The sequence below is a fragment of the Callorhinchus milii genome, unplaced genomic scaffold (genome assembly GCF_018977255.1).
Source record: "Callorhinchus milii isolate IMCB2004 unplaced genomic scaffold, IMCB_Cmil_1.0 Scaffold1, whole genome shotgun sequence".
Classification (NCBI taxonomy): Eukaryota; Metazoa; Chordata; class Chondrichthyes; order Chimaeriformes; family Callorhinchidae; genus Callorhinchus; species Callorhinchus milii.
Window position 1 is genome coordinate 96,552,800 of NW_024704742.1, and position 19,025 is coordinate 96,571,824.

Genomic DNA, 19,025 nt, shown 5'->3' on the forward strand with positions numbered 1-19,025 from the left:
GTCTAACCATCAGTGACTTGGAACAGTTAATTGACTCTCCTAATGGCTCGGTAATTAAATGCACCATGTGGTGTGGTGCTGATTCATACAGACCAGAGCTTTGCCACATTAGAGAATTTTCACTGGGTCAGGGATGGGGCCCTTTAGTAGCACGCAATGAGGGAAGTGAGGAGAGAAAGGGGGTTATTGCTACCAGTTGACCTTTTCTGGAAACAAGTGCACTTTTCAGCACCACTTGAAAGCAGAATCAAGCTTAACTATCACATTTTTCTCTTTCCACCTGCCCCTCCCCAACCCCACTCCCCAGCTGGCCAATACTTGCTGTCTAGGCGCACACATGAAGAATGGCCTCTTAGGTGAAATAACAGAAAGCCGCCGGCACCTATGGAACTGCACTTCAACATGACTCATTGCCTTCAGGAGAAGAGGGGGGAAATCACTGAGTTAAATGTTTTTATTTGTCATATTTTATGTTCTTATACATACACATTTGATGTACAAGATAAGACCATTACACAGCCTTACTTTTTTAATCCTTGTATATTCCTTTAATTAAGCATTTTAATGCTGATGCATATTCACTAGTGTCATTAATCTTCAATTACATGATTTTAAAGAAACAACAGAACGAAGCCTGATTAGGTGATAAACTGAACCAATTAAAACTATACATCACTAAATAATTCATCAAATAGATGGACTCCAGTGGTCATTGTTGTTGACTCCAAAGGTACTGTAATGAATAAACCTTTAATGCTATAGATCTGTAACTGATTTGCATATTAAATTGATACTCTTATCGCAATAAAACTCTTTAAAGCTATAGATTTTTTATATTTAAATTGCTACACTCTAATAGGATCTTAATGTGTAACCAATATGAAAACAATTTACAACATTTCATTTAAAATTACCTCTCATAAAAACCACAGTTCGAAGAACTCTGATAAAACTGAAGGCGAGCCTCAACAGAACCTCAAAAACCTAATGTGAAATGAATGAGTCTCGGAATGAATGTTACAGTTCACTGAACTCATTTTACAACATACTTGAAGCAAAAAAAAACCCTGTGAATTCTGCTGCAGAAAACAACAGTTCATTACTCAGAGTAATGTTTACAGAATTAAAATGACTTCGCTGCACGCTACCTCTAATCAATAGAGAAGGAGGTTCAAAGCTATCCCAGTTTAATTCTTTTTTACTTAAGCTGTAGGAGAGATACAGTCCAATTGAACTGTTCCATCAGCACCATTCAAGCGTCAACATTTTAATCAGTTTCCTTCATTCGCTTTCACTAACAGTTCCTGCCGTCATATGTACTTGACATTCCCAATCACTAAGCAATCAGACCAATTGGCAATGCATCTAAAACCACAATTAACTTCTGTGGGAAATAATTCCCTAGAACGCAGATCATTAAAACTAATTCTATGGTGCAATGGACATATTAAAAACAAGAGTTTAGTCACTTTTTTTGGAGGGGGGGGAATAAATCCCAGTAAAATTAAAACACGTAAACCACATATTTAATATTAATTTCTGCAGTTCATTTTTGGTTACAGAGATTCTGTGCGATGAACTGGAAACCATGCCATGTAAATAATGAGAATAGCAAAATATCCTTTGAAATTAAGACCATTGCAAACTAGAAATCCATAACAGTTGACAAAATTACACAACTGCTTGGTTAGATCAGCATCATCCAACACTTATTTGTCGTACTCAAGTGCAACTGTTCTGTACTTACTTGCAAGTCTTCAGGTAAACTGTTCCAATGGTGGCCTCTCAAAGATACTGAAAAAAGTTCAACTCTACTTTTAAGATTGAACTTGACATTAAAGCAGCTTTGTTTATATCGAATATTTGAAGCAGGAAAATAACTTGCTGTGGTGCAGCATACTGGGAGATAAAAGCACAATATTTTTAAACAGGAAGTTGCAAATAGCAATAACCTGATGTGGTATTTTGTATTCTACTATAAAGCCCTAAAATGGTTTATGAGGTACTAAAATATTGCTCTATTCACCTCTTATTAAGTTAATGGAAGCAGATGTGAATTTGTGTGAAGTATGTGTGCATGTGGAGGATGGGCAGTCACAAATCAATGCATCCAACACTAGGCTTAGGGTGTGTCAGAAACAAAAAGAACGCCAACTAAGTGGAGCTGTCATGTTTAAGCGTTCCAGGACTCTACCTGTGTGAAGGGTGTTATATAAATGCAAGTTGTTGTTGAGCACTTTTCCATTTGCCTGAAATGCTGGTTCCAAGAATGCACCCAAACACTATTACATCACGTTTGATACACAGCAATGAAGTAACACATGTGCCCATTCATTTCAAGTTTGCAATGAAGTCACAGATATGCCCATTGAAGAAAGCCAGGCCATCAACAAAATAAACCTAGAAGATCAAAGTAGTGGTAGATTGTCAGGCAAATTCACTTTAGTGTCTATTCTCTGGCCTCTTAACTTTATTTTCCTCCAGGCCCAGTTTTGTGTAGCCCTAGAAACAAATAGGCATGAGCATGAAATGTGACTACATCCAAAAAACAATTGCAGGGCTGGAAACTTACACCAAACTTGGCTTTTAAAAGCTTATAGAATGCAAGAGTAGGGGAACGCTGGGAGACAATACGTCCACAGCCTTGAGATCCTGGGAAAAAATGACTGAGTAAGAGAGAGAATAATATTTTGGTTTCAATATACTGAATATGTAGAAAGGAGGAAATGTGCGTAAGACAATTTTGGGAACATTAGAAAGAATAAGGGAGGAAATTCAGGAGGATCTATCATAAACAGCTTATGTGTCATGCGAAAACCACATGAACAGAAAGAATTAAAAGGACCCTTAATTACATAATTAGTCACCAATAAAAATGATTGGTTGTTAATTACATAATTAAAAAACATTCCAACTGTTAATTACATAATTCACGAGGCTTGCAATTCCATGCTTATACATGGTGCATAATAGTCTTCATTATCAACGAAACAGAAAAACAATCAGACCCCATTAAAACACTCACAACATGGTTCCAGTTATATCGTGGGTGGACTGTGGGTGTACCAGTGGACCAGAAGTGAAGCACATACCCAACAATGACTGGCCAGGTTCCTGGGCACTAATGGATGTCAGCAGCACTCACTGCACATCAAGAGCAGAAAGAGATTTCAACGGTGACCATTTTCCTATCGCTCCACAATATAACACAGGGTCCAACTGTATTGGGGCGGGGGTAGTTCAAAGAATATTGAATCCAACGATGAGAGAAAGTTGAGCAACCAGACCTTTTCTCGTATTCAGGAATGCACAAGATGTTGGAGCAGCCTCCCAAGATACTCAAACCTTAAAATTAACTTGGATTTTATGGAGAATTGTATTATTACAGAAAATATGTTTGGTACAAGTGAAGACAGAGATTCGTTGAGGTGACCATAACCATGGTCGAAGAGGAAGGTTTTCATGCATAATCTGAAAATGAGGAAGGAGGGGACATGGAGGAAGGATTAAGGGAGAGAGTTTGGAAGTTTCGAACCTGGTGGCTGAAAACACAGGTGCCGATGGGGAGCGAAGGGACGAGGCCAGAGCCAGATGAGTGGAAACGGCAGGTGGCAGTGTGGGGAGCAAGCAGGTCGGAGAGGTAGGGAAGTGACTTGGAGGGTTTCGTAGACGAGTGTGAGGATCTTGAAGTCAATCCGTTCCATGATAAGGAGTTATAAGCGCTATATAAATGCAAGTTGTTGTAGTGGAGCATGGCAAGGACTGGTGTGATGGGAATACGGTGTTTAGAGTGAGTGAGTATATGGGTGGCAGAGTTTTGAATTGGTTGGATTTTGTGGATCGTGGAGCTGGGGAGACCAGCAAAGAGAGCTTTGGAATAGCTGAGTGTATGGTAATGAAAATAATGGTTCCTCAGTGTTAAGGACATGGCAGAGTTAAAAAGAACTGCAAGGCTCCCTGCTCTTGATCTCTCTCCAATGACGTGTGCAGGAAACTGTCTATTTAGACAGAATAAGTCTCAATTGTTCCACAGTCCAAGGCCAATCTACCTTCCAATATCTAGGCTCACACTTTAAACACTTGGGCAAGGTAACACAGGTTGCCTGGTGCTCATGGAACTATACCAAGCAAGAGCCACTGTCTTCAGAGGGGAGGGAAAATAAACACATTTCTGCACAGTATTTTACAAACTGGTAAATGATAACAATTTTTGTTCATCTCCAACCATTAAAATCAAATTTTCCCACACAAGTCCACAATGTTCAGCATTTTATGCATCATGCACCAGTTTATCTGCGTGTTCTAAAGGATGATAAAACCTAACTGGATCAGGGTATTCATCTCTCACACTAAGGACTTCAGAGCAAAAGAAACTGAGCAAATGTAATTCGCAATTCTTCATGATTCACTTAGATTCATTCCATTTTGTGAAAGGCCATTAGCAACAAATGAAGGTCAGTCTCCTCTTTTATTTCATCTAATTGACTGCCAACATCTTCCATGCGGTCACCCAGGCTCCAAACAGCTCTTAAAGTGGCCTATTAAAAACAACCAACAATCAAGCTACATCTAATGTCACTATCAGCCTTGATCAGAGGGTTCCATTTCCATTTTTTAAAAAAATTGGGGGGGAGGAAATATGAAGCACCATCTGCACTTCAGATTGATTATTCAGCAATCCTTATCTACATCTTCACCCAGTAATTTGAATTTTAATCAAAGCAAATGAAATAATTAGCATTTCAAAGTGCTTTTGATACACCGAACAAAAGGAAAACTGCTTCACAGACAACACAAAGAGAAGAAAAAAATTAAAACTAAAGCTATATAGCAAGTTAATTAAAATAAAATTTCAAAACATAATTGCCAGAACCAGCTGTACAGTTATATGTGAAGGAGATGTTGTTGAGATAAAATGATTTCTCACCTTTAATTTTATCCTAATGTGAATTACCACCTCTTCAAAATGCTGCCTAGATCACTAGATTTCATACACGTCCAGATTAAAATATAGAAATACCATTAAGGCCATGTTGTCCCAGGCAAATTAAGGAGTAGATGAAAGAGGGGGAAAAGGCTACTCTAACCTTTTTATTTATTAGTAGGCAATAGCCCCAAATAAATGCTATATTACAACAATTAAATCATATACTGTACTCTTAAAAGGCTTTCAAAATTATTCAAATCTTATGTTTTATCTTTAAAGATTTGGCAGATATAAAATTCAGCTTTGAATAGAAATTGTGTTATTCACAGCCACAAAAAATAAAAACTCCTACATCAGGCATGACTTCAATCCCAAAAAGTGAAATATTATGTAAACGTTCAAAACCGAGCACCTAGTTAAAGATAATACTGAATATTAAGATTCTAATGTCTGAGCTTCTGGTCAAGTTAAATAACACATCTCATTATCAATCCCTCTTCTTCCCCCCCCCTCCCCCAACAACCAACTTAACCATTGAATGTGTTGAATGGTTAAGGTTTTTTTTGTTCTAAAGTCATCAATGGTGAGATTTGTTGGTTTGATTGGGATAGGGCAGAGATGACAGCAAGACAGTACTCACTGATAGGATCCAATGAGCACAACAGTGTGAGGCAACTGACTTAATATAAATTTCTGAAATAGCAAGATTGCATTAAAGTACCCTGAAGTTAATGAATCTCTTTGTAAGTAATTTCAACTCCCTCAGATTATCCGGCTCAGTAAAATCACTCCCCAACATCATCTGCACTTGCCACATACACAACAAATTAAAAGTTTAAGTATTCTTTTCTAAAAATTCTTTCAACTTTGTTGTGAATAGAATACAGATGATCATTCTCTCTCTTAATCACCCTACTAATGATAGCCATTTATCACAATATGACAAGACTTCTCCAGTTACCATACTTGTCATTTTAAAGTCTTTTCAAAAATACTAGTTCCTCAACATTTCTCATCAGTCATCTTCAGAAAACCCAACAACCCCGAGTCACTTGGATCTCTCCAGAGACCAAAAGACTTTTGATATTACTGACAGCTATGCAAGACTGATGTAACAACTCCATAACAAGTTGAATTGTAAATTAGGAAATTCTCATTTCTGAGCATTTAGTAATGTCTGGAATAGGAATAAGACTGACTGTACTGCTGAAAACACTGCCTATCACAGTACTAGCTGGTTGCAAACCCCCTTTGCACCAAAGCAACCAACTACATGGCAACTACAGCAGTCACAGTGTATAAAGTTAAGTGGTTACAAAACTATTTCAGCTATGATTCTATACAATTAGTAAATCATTATGTAATCCTGCATGAGTGATATGGCCAAATTTACTTATGCAGGGTTCCAATTTGCATCAATTCTTAATAGGATTCCTTAAAAAGTTATTGTGTGGACAATCTCTGCTCCAGATGTAGATAGCATTGGGGTTGTGTACTTCCAGCCCAGATACAGAAAAAAAACTAATTTGCATGACACAATTCCTCATTAAGAACTACAGCAAATTAGACTCCACTCTAATAAGAACAGTTTTCATTTAAGATGAGAAATAAATTCAGATTACATTTTTGTATTCTGTATATGGACTTAATTGTACCAATAAGGAAACAATTGGGGAAAAAAAACGTTATTAACAGAACCTGTGTTTATTTTTGGCCACTCAGGAAAGATAATTTTGTCTCTTGGCCTTTAACTCAGTTGAAGTTACGATGCTTTAAAGCATTGAACATTCTACACACATGAATAAGATAACTGCAGAGTATCCAATGGGTTATATCGTCTTCTAAACTTTTAAATTTTCTTTGTGAATAGGTTGGGCATTCCTAAAAATTATAGCACACCTAGTAATGGCTAGATTGAATTGAGCAAGTAACTTATGCCTGTGTTTTTAACTTCTAATTGAAAGGAAAACGTACCAAATACCTAAATATGGACACATTGAAACTTTCTGCACAGAAAGGGGGCCATTTGTCCCATTGTGTCTGTGCCATTACTACGGTTTTCCCTAAATTGCATTTTTGGAAAAAAAATATCAAATTTCCAGCTCTTTCCCCAGATCCCTTCATGTTTTTGCTGATTAGGTGCTTGTCCAGTTCCCTTTTGAAAAATACCATTAACCTAGCTTTAATAGCCATTTATGGTAATGAATTACTACATGTGATCTCCTTCATGTTAAGTGTTAAGCTGGCTCCGGCAGTGGTAAGGAGAATAATAAAATGGGTATACACACTGTAAGGGGCAGACTTTGAAGACCACGTACCCCGATGATGGCGTTTAGCTCAGCCATGGTCACCTGCTTGGCCCGTTCCACTGCCTGCACCACTTGCTGTTGGTGCTGAAAGCGAATTTCAGAAAGCAAATAATGTCAGTGTCATTTGCATTCTGTAGAAATACGTCCTTCTTAAACCTAGCAAGTGAAAAACTTATTGGTCAGTGCTGTGTCTAACCTTCACAGAACATATTTAACTGCTCAATCCAATCCCTTTTCTAAAGTGTTTATTGCAAATTGCAACCTGAAGCCTGAATGGGTTAGTCCTCGACGATGAACAGAATATTGCAGATGAGGTAATATACAGTCACCTGTCATCTCTTGCTGAAAAAACTGATAAGGATAGGGGAATATATATGTATTGTACAAGTTGCAAAGCCCAGAGAATACAGAAAAATTATAGGCTAAAGTTTTTTAAAAAGTTGGGAGTAAAATTCTGGTGACATTTTTCAAAAGTAGCATCACAACCAGGTAGGCACAAGAAACAAACACATTTTTGTAATTTAATTTATGTTAAAAAAAGACACCCGCTCAGCAATAAGTTTCAGTTTCCAGAGTTGTACAAGTGTCCAATGTACATTTACCACCTGAACAAAATTCAAAAACTGTGCTTCATGCGTTTGCATTAAATGGAGTTTAAATACAAACCCAAAAGGTTTGTATCAACCTCAATCAGTAAGATTTAACAGCCCAATAAGACACGACCAAATTGTTGAGAATCTCTACAATATTTCTCAAAAGGCATTTCCCCACCACATTCATCAAGATCTAATGGCAACAATCTTCTGAGAGAACCTAATAAAAGACCGGAGAAATCTTTCAGGGTGCAAATCGTGAATTGTATTATAATGCTAATTAGCAATGTGCTTAAGTCCTCTAGCACCATGTATTTGCGGAACTGACATACATGAAGTCACAGTAGAATAAAATGCAGATGGAGGTTTCTATAATTTAATATATTTGACAAGATGTGCCATTTTGCTCTTAAGCACTGATTGCCTTCTCGTGTGCAGAAAACATACCCTATGTAATACCTGCTGGCTATTTTCCATTAATTAAGACATTTTGTTTCTCTAGCTAATTTTCTCCCCTCCCTCCTGAAGGCATTTTACATTTTTCCCCTTTTACAGCTAATGTTCCAAATGCACTGGTTACCCTTCAGTAACTCAGCTAAGTGATCATTATTCATGTGTGCATCTTGACCACAAGCATTGGCAAGTTATCCAACCACAGAAGAGGCATCAACAGCTAAATGCGATATTGTTCTCGCCAGAAGTCCTCACGTGCATTTTCCAATAGGGATCACCGCTTAGTGCTCAGGTGCAGGAACCTTGGTCAATTTTCTTTTAGTGCAAGTCAATATACCCAACTACTGCATGTGTCAAGTCAGCAAACTGGAATTTGAACCTGTAACCTTCTGGTCTGTGTGGCCTAGCTTTAATATTGCAGTGACTTTACCCATCCAAGCCATTAAGAAACCTAAAGCAAATGTTTTAATTAAAGAGTAACGCGTTATAATTGGCCTGTGACAGTGGAGTCCTGTAGCTCAGTGGTTAGAGCACTCGCCTCGCAAGCAAGAGGACCTGGGTTTGATTCCCGGCAGGGCAAAACATTGAGCAACTTTCCTTACTCCATACGCCTCTGTTTACCTAGCAGTAATAGGAACCCAGGTGTTAGTCGATTGGTGGACCGCTTTTCCCGGGGATAACAATTCCTTCAAAATAATGAAATAAATTTGGTCACTCAATCCACGGCTGTTTGTGGGACACTGCTGTGCACAATTGGCTGCCGGGTTTGGCCCACAAAATACACGGTCAATTCACTTTACAGTGTATTCTGTGAACCGCTTTGAAACATCTCGAAGACATGATAAAAGCACTATCAAATGCAAGGATTATTATTATGACATACCTAGAGAGATAAGGAGCAGGTCAGATTCAGTTGTTTTTCTACCCTCCCCTCACACACTTTTGTGCCAAAGTTGAAAACCTGCCAAACTCTCAGCCTTCTCTGCCTTTAACTTCATTCATCAAAATGGCCTTTTATGAAAGTACCAGAGAGACCACCCTTCTTCTAAATGAGGAAGGGGATAACACCAGGAAGGAAACAGAAGGAAAAAAGTGGAGAAGATTTGTGTCTAAGATTCCATACACAAATTATACACATTTTGTCCAGCAACGTGCATTGCAAAGAGAGAGCTTTGAAAGAGCCAAAATAATCTCTTCTTGTTCTTCAAATGGATATTCTAACAAATGGCAGGAAATGGATTATAAGCATCATTCATGTAAAAAAAATATTTCTGGACTGCATCCATATCTAATTCACCCCTGACCGTCCACAGCCATGTGATACATGAAGTTTACAATGTTATAGAAGTGCTGACCCCATCTGGGAGAGAATTCTTTTGCCTCAGTTCTAATTCCCAATATTGTGAGATAACGTTGCAAGGAAAAGGCGCCAAGAAAACATTCCCAAAGGCAAGCAAGTAGCGCAGAACTAAGATCAAAAACGAGTACAATAAAAAAACTTTTTTTTTTTAAAAACTTACCTCCTGAGACAGGAAGGGAATGACTTGGGCACAAATGGCATTTAGCCTCTTGACAATTTCAGCCTGAAAGACAAAAGAACCACCATATATTTTGTAATTCGTGAAATATACAGAGTGACTCAGTATGTACATAAGCGATGATAGGGAACCATGTTATTTCAGGGGGAAAAAAACTACAATATCTGCAGAAAAAAGAGAAGAAAAGGTTGAAAAGTTTTGCTAAATACTGTAGCAAAGGACCATTAAAGTCAGTTTTTATGCACAAAATAATATCCCATTTTTTTCAGGATCCATTTTTGTCAAAATTTACAAAACACCTCATCTTCGTGTGCGTCACACACACAGCAGTCAAATCGTGTTTCAAAATAATAAAAATGTTTTAATGGTCCTTAAACCCAAGATTAAACATGCACGTATGTAGGATATAATTGATACACAAGTGCAAATCCTCTCTAGTGATGCACATTTCCTATTAAGAGCTGTACAACAAGGACACGAAGAGTATTCTTTGATTTGTGGTAAAAATTACCAACTCTGTTATATCTGCTTAAAATGAAAAATCCTATTTGCCCTGCATAAAACAATCAGCTGAACAGATACATCACAGAAGTTGGAAATGCATAATATTCATGAGCATTTTTGATCTGGAGATCTGGAATTTGCCATTCAGATCTGCTAATTTCAGTTTCATCGCGTGTAATCATATATTCAGGTGAAAAAATGCTTTTGGGCTTCAAAAGTCGTAATGAGTTATTTCTGCAGTCATGTATAGCAAATGATCAGATTTTAAATTAAATATTAAATTCAAAAGTTACAGACTGCATAATTTCTATTACTACTTCAGAGCAATTGAGGTTATTCTGATGATTATTTCAGGTCAAACGGTATCTAATCCAATAATGGCAGCAATCCGAACAGAGTAGCGAAGAGAAAGGAAAAAAAAAAAGAACATTTTACAGGAAGATTTAACCCCACTGAAAGGGACTGGTTTCAGAAAACTTATGAACCACAGCAGTAACCAAATAACGATGGTAACCAAACCAGCATCAACACTGCTGGATTTTGAGATAAATCCCATAAGTCATTTAAAGTGACTTTTCTACATTAATGCAAGAGCCAACCCAACTATATGATGGCAAATTAATACCAATAACAACAACAGAATGCATTTATATAGTGCCTTTCACCTCAGCCCAGTCACTTACATACCCTGTTGATCTCACATGACCAAGGCTCTCCTGCTTAGCTCCCATCAGCACCTCCCTATCTTGGGCACTGATAGCATCACCCTTCATGGATGCACTCACAGAGTCAATACGGAACCTCAGTGTTCTGTTCGACCCCCAAGTATCCTTCATCCCCCATAGCCGTGCCATGATCCGCTCCACCTTTCCACACCTCTGCAACATTGCCCTGCTCCGCCATTGTCTCACCGCAGGCCACTGAGACCCTCATCCACACGTTCATCCCACCCAAGCTCAATCACACAAACTCCTATCTTGTCGGCCTCCCCAACCCCTCCCTCCATAGGCTGCAGATCATCTAGAACTCTGCAGCCCGTGCCTTCTCCAGCATCAGGCTGCATGACCCTATCACCTCCATCCTCGCCCGACTCCACTGGCTCCCCATCACACAAAGGATACAGTTTAAGATCCTGGTCCTCTTCAAAGGTCTCCATGAATTTGCTCTTCATACTTCTGTAACCTCCTATCCCCTACCAACCTGTCCTCTTCCCTCCGCTCAGCGGGCTCCAGCCTGCTTCACGTCCCCCGCCTTGCCCGCCCTACCATTGGCGGGTGGGCCTTCAGCCTCTCTATCTCCACTCTCTGGAACTCCAAGCTTCAGTCCCTCTGCCTCGCCGCCTCCCTTGCCTCCTTCATGACCCACCTCGTGGCCCTCCTCTTCAACCGGGCCTTCGGTCACCCTCCTACGCCCACCCTCCCCGTCTTCCAAATCACTACCACCAGCTCGGGTGGGGATCCTGACTGTCCAGTGCCTTGGGACATCCTCCTGATGTGAAAGGCGTTATACAAATGTAATTTGTCGTTATCCACAACTCGACCCAATAGCATCACCGGCAAATTTAACAATCGGCCACTGAGTTCGTAAATCAGTGAGCACAACTCCAACCAGAGAACTTAGGAACATGGGAAAAGCGCTTCAAACTTTTTCTACCATTCTATTACATCGTGGCTGATCTGTACTTCAGCTCCAATTACCCGCCTTTGCCCCAAGTTGCCCTAACATCATACCATGAAGATCCACCATCCACAACAACAACAACAACAAGATTCCATTTATAAAGCGCCTTTCACGTCAGGAGGACGTCCCAAGGCGCTGCACAGTTGGGTCATGACCCGAGCAGGGGGAAATGGTCAGGGTGAGGGGAGGGAAGGGAGGGAGCGAGGAGGGGGAAATGGTCAGGGTGAGGGGAGGGAAGGGAGGGAGCGAGGAGGGGGAAGAGAGTCGAGAGGGGAGCTGAAGGCTCGGTCAAAGAGAAAGGTTTTGAGACCGGCCTTGAAGGAGGAAAGGGAGGAAGCAAGGCGAAGGCACTGGGGGATAGATAAACCCCAGATCATACACAACTCTGCAACTCATATCCTGTCCCACATCAGGCTCCACGAGCCCATTGCCCAGCTGCACTGACTCCCTATCTCCCAGCAGACCTTTTTTGAGATTCTCATCCTCATTGTCAAATGGCTCCACGACCTGATCTCTTGCGACCCTAATCCTCGTGCCACTCCTTCTGCTCACACTTGCTTCATGACCCCCCACCCTCCCCACTTCCAACAATGACAGGAGAGGCTCCAGCCACTTTCCTACTCCCTCTGGAACTCTCGCCTGAAATTACTCTGTCTCGCCCCTTCCCCTCAGCTCCCAAATCCCCATTCCCCATCTCGGGGTAACTTCCATCAAGGCGTTTTGAGAATTTCTCCCAATGGGAAAGACACTTTATAAGTCTAAATTGTTGTTGAATGTTTCCAGAATTAAGGCTATACCCTAGTCCGTGTTCTGTCTGGTGAACTGGCCTGACTATTTGGGGATTTAGTTATTCTTTTTGCTGTCCATGTGGCTAATTTGATTTTATTTTGTAGTTGTGCAGTTTCATACTACAATGCAAGGATTTTAACAAACTGAGGCAACAGATTCCTCCTGTAAAGCAGGGTGAAATGTAGAGCTACATGTACATTCCCACAATTTTTTTTAAAAATGCATTATTTCCCCACTGCCCCATTGTCACTTTGATGGTGTACTGTTATTCCAGTTTCAAACACAAAATATATTTTATTTGCCAACATCTGTGTCTTTACTGTAAACAATTAGGCATGTGTTCACAAACTAATGTGAAACAGGTCAAATAACAAAAAAAAGCAACATCAACAATTTCCGCTCCAAATCTTGAGGCTCACTACAAATAATCAATTAATGCCAAATTCTGGTAAGTAAAGCAAATACTTTACATTTATCGAAGGAAACGTTTTTAAAATAATAATACTTGCATTTGATATAGCGCCTTATCACCTCTTTGAGACGTCTAAAAGCGCTTCATAGAATATACTGTCAAGTGAATTAACTGTATATTTTGTTGGCAAAACACAGCAGCCAATTGCGCACAGCAGTGTCCCACAAACAGTCATGGATTGAGTGACCAAATTATTATTAATTTTAATTTTTTTTTAAAGGATTATTACTCGGGAAAAGCAATCCACCAATCAACTAATAACTGGGTTCCTGCTTACTGCTAGGTAAACAGAGGTGTGTGGAGTAAAGAAACAAGCCCAACGTTTCGCCCTGCCTGGGAATCGAACCCAGATCCTCTTGTTTATGAGGCGAGTGCTCTACAACACAAAGACAACAATTTGCATTTATATAGCACCCTCCACACCGGGTGGCGTCTCAGAGCGCCTAACAATGGCGGAGCCCGAGGCCGAGCCAGGGGGAGGGGAACATCAACATAGACCATAGGCGCTGTCAAAGAGGAACATCTTCAGGTATGACCTGAAGATGGGGAAGGAGGGGGGCGAGGTGAAGGGGTTGAGGGAGTGAGTTCCAAAGTTTCGGGGCGTAGTGGCTGAAGGCACAGCCACCGATGGTAGAGCGGAGGATTCGGGGGACACGAAGGAGGCCGGGCCCAGTAGAGCGGAGGCAGCAGGTCCTGCTGTGGGGAGAGAGGTTAGAGAGATTGTATGGGGGCAAGGAATGGAGGGATTTAAACACTAGAGTGAGGATCTTGAAGTCAATCCGCTCTGTGACAGGAAGCCAGTGGAGTTTGGCAAGGACTGGAGTAATTGGGGTATGAAGTTTGGTGCGGATGAGAATGCGGGCGGCGGAGCTTTGAATGAGCTGAATTTTGTGAATAGTGGAGGAGGAGAGACTGGGCGTTAGAATAGTCCAGTCAAGAGGTGACAAAGGCAAGGACAAGGGTGTCGGCAGCTTTTGGAGAGAGGTATTGTCGGAGATGGGCAATGTGGCGGAGGTGGAAGAAGGCGGTGCTGGTCAGGAACCTGATGTAGGGGAGGAAGGATAAGCGGGGATCGAACCTGACGACTAAGTTGTGCACGGGCTCAGAGAGTTTTAAGGACAGGTCAGGGTAGGTTGAGGAGGTTGGAACCATGGGACAGAAGATGTCAGCGGAAGCCAAAGAGTATGGCTTCCATCTTATTGATGTTTAACTGCAGGAAATTTGTGCTCATCCAGCTCTTGATGTCTGACAGACAAGCTGACAGAACATCAGGGGACTGGGGGTCGCAGCTGGAGGTGGAACAGTAGAGTCGAGTGGCAGTTAACCCCGTCTGCGGATGACATCACCAAGAGGGAGCATAAAGATGAGGAAGAGAAGGGGGCCAAGGATGGATCCTTGGGGTACCCTGCAGGTGTAAGCGAGAAGAAAAGCCATTTGCAGAAATGTAGTGCTGGGGGTTTGTAAGTGCGGTCCCCAATGAGGCAGATGATGGAGGTCAGGCGGTGGAGGAGGATGGCGTGATCGAATGCAGTGAAGAGGTCCAGAAAGACAAGGTGACAGAGGGAGTCCTGGTCACAGATAGAGAGGGTATCTTTTGTGACTTTCACGAGCACTGTCTCTGCATTGTGGGCAGGGCGGAAACTGGACTGGAGGGGTTTGAGTTGGATGTGGAGGGAGAGGTGTGCGCAAAGTTGGTTGGCAACAACGCATTCCAGAGCTTTGGCCAGGAAGGGCAAGTTTAAGACAGGGCATTAGTGGCCAAGGTTGGTGGGATCAAGGGTTGTTTTTTTTAATAAAAAGGAGGGGGATGATGACCATGCTTTTGAGGAGGTGGGACTGATCTTGAGGAGAGAGACTGGTTAATAGATCTGCCAGCAGTGGGCAGAGGAGGGGGAGCTGCTGATCAGCAATTGGGTGGGGAGGGGGATGAGACTGCAGGTGGTGGATTTCATTGTGGTGATGGTGGATGAAGGGAGGAAGGAGAGATAGGGACAAATTAATGTAGGATGGGGGCCTCAACCACTACTGCCCTATCTCTAACCGCTAAGCTACAGGATTCTAAGGAACTGAATAATGCACCTGCTATAGTGTGCTAACACAATGCACACCTGTTATAACACACTTATTTATAGTGTGAATTCAATTAATAATCTTTAATTTGGTATAGCACGTTCATGTCAGGAGGACATCCCAAAGCACTTTATATTATACTCGCAGGGACATACTGACAAGCAAGGAGTTTGCATAGTGAAGCCTGGATGTATGAATGTGTGTACGAGGGTTTTGGCGGCCTGCGGTGTTAGACAGTGGCGGAGTCGGGCGATGTTGTGGAGGTGGGGGACAGCAGAGTGGGTCATGACACAGATGTGGGGTAGAAAGGATAGTTGAGAGTCAAACAGGACACCAAGGTTCCAGATTGGCTCAGTGAGGTAGAGTTTGCATCCTTGGATGGTAGTGCTGTCAGCGCCTGAGGTGTGGAGGCACTGACAGGAGCCAATCAGGAGAGCCTCGGTACTAATTTGCACACAGCAATGCATTGGAGTATCATCTTAAGACTATTATAATGTAGTTGCAGTTTGTACATCATTCACTGCACAGCTAGTTTGGTACCTACACACAGGTCAACTCTCCTGTTGAAATGGCCAGTTTCCAGATCATCAGGTCAGCTATTGTTTCCCAAAGGTGCACATTTAGCTAATAGAAAAGCACTGGCAATTTGAATGAGATACAGGGAATGGCTTTGAAACAATGAAAAGCCATGCCATTACTTTTTTTGGGTTATCCAGGTGTCTGATACATGCAGAAACCCATCACCATGCTTAACCAAACCATCCAAACCATCCAAACCAAGCTGGAAATTACACATGGAAATTCCAGAGATAGATTGTTGGAATTGAATGTGCACTCTCTCCCTGAAGGAAAGCAGCCTGCTTACCTAATTTGCATTACATAGTATAGCAGCAGTGGTTTGGAATATTTGGGTAAAACATGTAACTTTTTTGTGCCCCATCTTTACCCTGGAAGGGCTAAAGCACTACTTGGAGGAGAACTGTTAGCTGCCACAGCACTAGCACTGAGAAGAAAACCTGCTGCTTTCTGGTCTGTATGGCTTATAGTGCTGCATGAGGGAGTGCATTTCCCCCAAATTTAATCCCAACCACCAGTTCTTCTCCATTTAATAATAATGTGCAAGATGTGAAGCCTTCATAACTAAAAGCAACTTTAATCTTAAACTTAAATACTGTACTCATTTTGAAGATATTAAAATTGTAGTAGCAAGAGGATTGGTGTAATTATTGTAAGCACACAAGTAAAGCCTAAAAAAAACTAAAGACTTTTTTTATATAAAAGTACCCCACAATTAACCCGGGGGAGTGGTACAAGAAGAACTATGGGCATGACCCGAAACAACGACCGTGGGAACTGTAATGAGTATTTATCAGACTAATTAGCAAACTGGAAATGTAAAAATGTGCTGTTGATCAATAGTCACAGTTCAATGCCACATTATCATCAGAGGTCTACATACATATTCAGAAGAAAATGCCAAATGCTTCATTCAAAGCTGGAAACTGGAGAATTTTTCCAGCCTGTTAGCAAGGAAAACTGCCAGTTAGTGGTCAAATAGGTCACAAAAGATGAACACAAGGAAGGGCAGCAGTATCCTCTCTGCGCAATTCTTTATGCAAACTTTCATTGTTTGTTCAGTCGAAATCCGATTATCCGCACTAATTGGGACTGGCCCTTTTGCAGATAAGCAAACAGTGTGGATAATTGGATATTAAATACAAATTAGCACTAATTTTTTTTATCAGTATTATATTTTCACTATCGTACCACATTGTGCCAGCCATTCTCCCCCTCTAGCGCTCTTATTTTTTCTCTCACTCAGTGTGTCTCCTTTTCTCTGTCTGTCTCTCACTTAAGAATCTCACTAACTTGGTGCATGTGTGTCAAATTGCTAAATCTGGTAGCCAGGATCAGAGCATTCGCAGAAACCTCATGTAACTTTGCACACAGGTACAAGTGTTTTTTTTTTGCTGGCATCTTGCAGGTCTGTATCCAACTCCTCTATCACTGGTATTTTTCTCCACATGAGCCACCAAATCTAATCTCACTCTCCCCATACTCTAATATTCTCAAGCATTTATCCCTTCCACTTTTTTTTGAAAAATAGGAAGAACTCTGCTTCAACAGTTATACTATATTCTGACCACTCTGAGTGTTAAATTGTTGATTTCAGAGTAACTACTGGTCAAGTTGACCTCCAACGTTCACAGTGCCAGGATTCTGCACAGCGGGGGCTTTTCCTGGGAGCCATGTTTGTTGTTTTAATCTTGCTGCTCTGTCCAGAACTTTGCTTGGTAGCTCTTGATCAGATTGACATGGCTGCTTGTCAATGAGATCCCATCAATCCTCAGATCATTAATTCGTTGTTTGCAAATGCCATTCAAAGTTCCACCCACCTTCCAAAATAGACGATAGACCCTCCTCTTCGACCATGCCATCGGCCACCCCCATTCCCCTCCCATCCCATCCCTTCTCCCTCCCGACCCCAGCTCGGGTCTGAAATGCTGTACACTGTCTAGTGCCTTGGGAAATCCTCCCGACGTGAAAGGCGCTATACAAATGTAATCTTGTTGTTGTTGTAGACGACATATTGTGTGTAACCATGATTAAGCAGAAAAAAGGCTATTATCAATAGAACCAACAGGAACAACAAATTACATGTATGTAGCCCTTTCACGTCAGGAGGACGTCCTAAGGGATTTAGATCCAAGCTGGGGGTTGGGAGCAGGAGGGTTGGAGGCCAAGATCATGTAATAATCCTTACATGACTGTTTTGTAGACAGTAGAAAATGGTATAAGAAAAAGTTGGGCCAATCAGAATTCCACAGGTAAGTGAGTGCCAACATTCACTCAATCTCACATGTGAAGAACGGTCACAATGCTGAGATACATGATGGTTGTGGGCACCCCAGGTACACCTGCTGGGAACAAAACATGGTACAATGGAGATGGGGGAACATTGTATCAAATAACTAGTATAGCATTCACACTGCTGAATTTGGATCATAAATCTAAAGTTCTTTATGAAAAGCTCTGAGAACTCTAGAAACCACTGGAGCCATAAGGTTTATAAAATATTAGTATCAAAATATTATATGCAAACTGAAGGCATGGTCTTACAGGGTTCATTAATGCAGTTCAACTACAGTGAGACGGGGTTGCTTAAATCTCAAAATGAGATATGTATCTGCCACCACGGCTTTCCACCGTTATCAGTCTCTTGAGATCAACAAGAGCAAGTTCGGAGGAAACAAAGGCCCCACAGCAAGTGAGGTAGTGGCGTTTCATATTACAGGACTATGTGGAAAGCAGCGGGTATACAGCAGTGTCACTTAGAAGGTGGGAGCTCAGTTTTAATAAAGAAAATGAATCTTTTATAGTAGCACTAATTGTCAGAAGACAAAAGCCAGCGAGTTAAGAAAATTAGACCATGCATTCCATGCTTAAAAGAGAAAGTTACCACAGCAACACCAGATCCTCTATGGTCACCGTGTAATGTGCCCTCTTTTGTCCTTAGGGACAGGCAGATAGTGAAGCATCATTTATTTACAGACCCTTTCACAGAGCTTGGGTTATCAGACAATAATACTGTCAATACGTACTCCTAATGGTCTACTTTTGAAATGGAGTATAATATAATAGCAGAGAGCCCAAAATCCTTTCCAGCCTGGCTATTAAAGGATGTAGGTT

At 41.2% G+C, this 19,025-nt stretch overlaps 1 protein-coding gene across 19 annotated transcripts in view; it reads right to left on the reverse strand.

Annotated features, from left to right (window-relative positions):
- Window positions 1-19,025, reverse strand: part of LOC103186089 (transducin-like enhancer protein 4) — a 93,650-nt gene that overhangs the window by 51,965 nt on the left and 22,660 nt on the right. For 8 of the 19 annotated variants that reach the window (XM_042333579.1, XM_042333574.1, XM_042333569.1 and 5 more), the window contains exon 5: window positions 9,803-9,865. The exons of 2 other annotated variants lie outside the window; for them this stretch is intronic. In XM_042333579.1, coding sequence (XP_042189513.1) covers window positions 9,803-9,865 — 63 coding nt within the window. Of the gene's footprint in view, window positions 1-7,215; window positions 7,321-9,802; window positions 9,866-19,025 lie in introns of all 19 variants that reach the window. 9 more of the 19 variants (XR_006084957.1, XM_042333544.1, XM_042333532.1 and 6 more) reach the window with 2 other exon arrangements.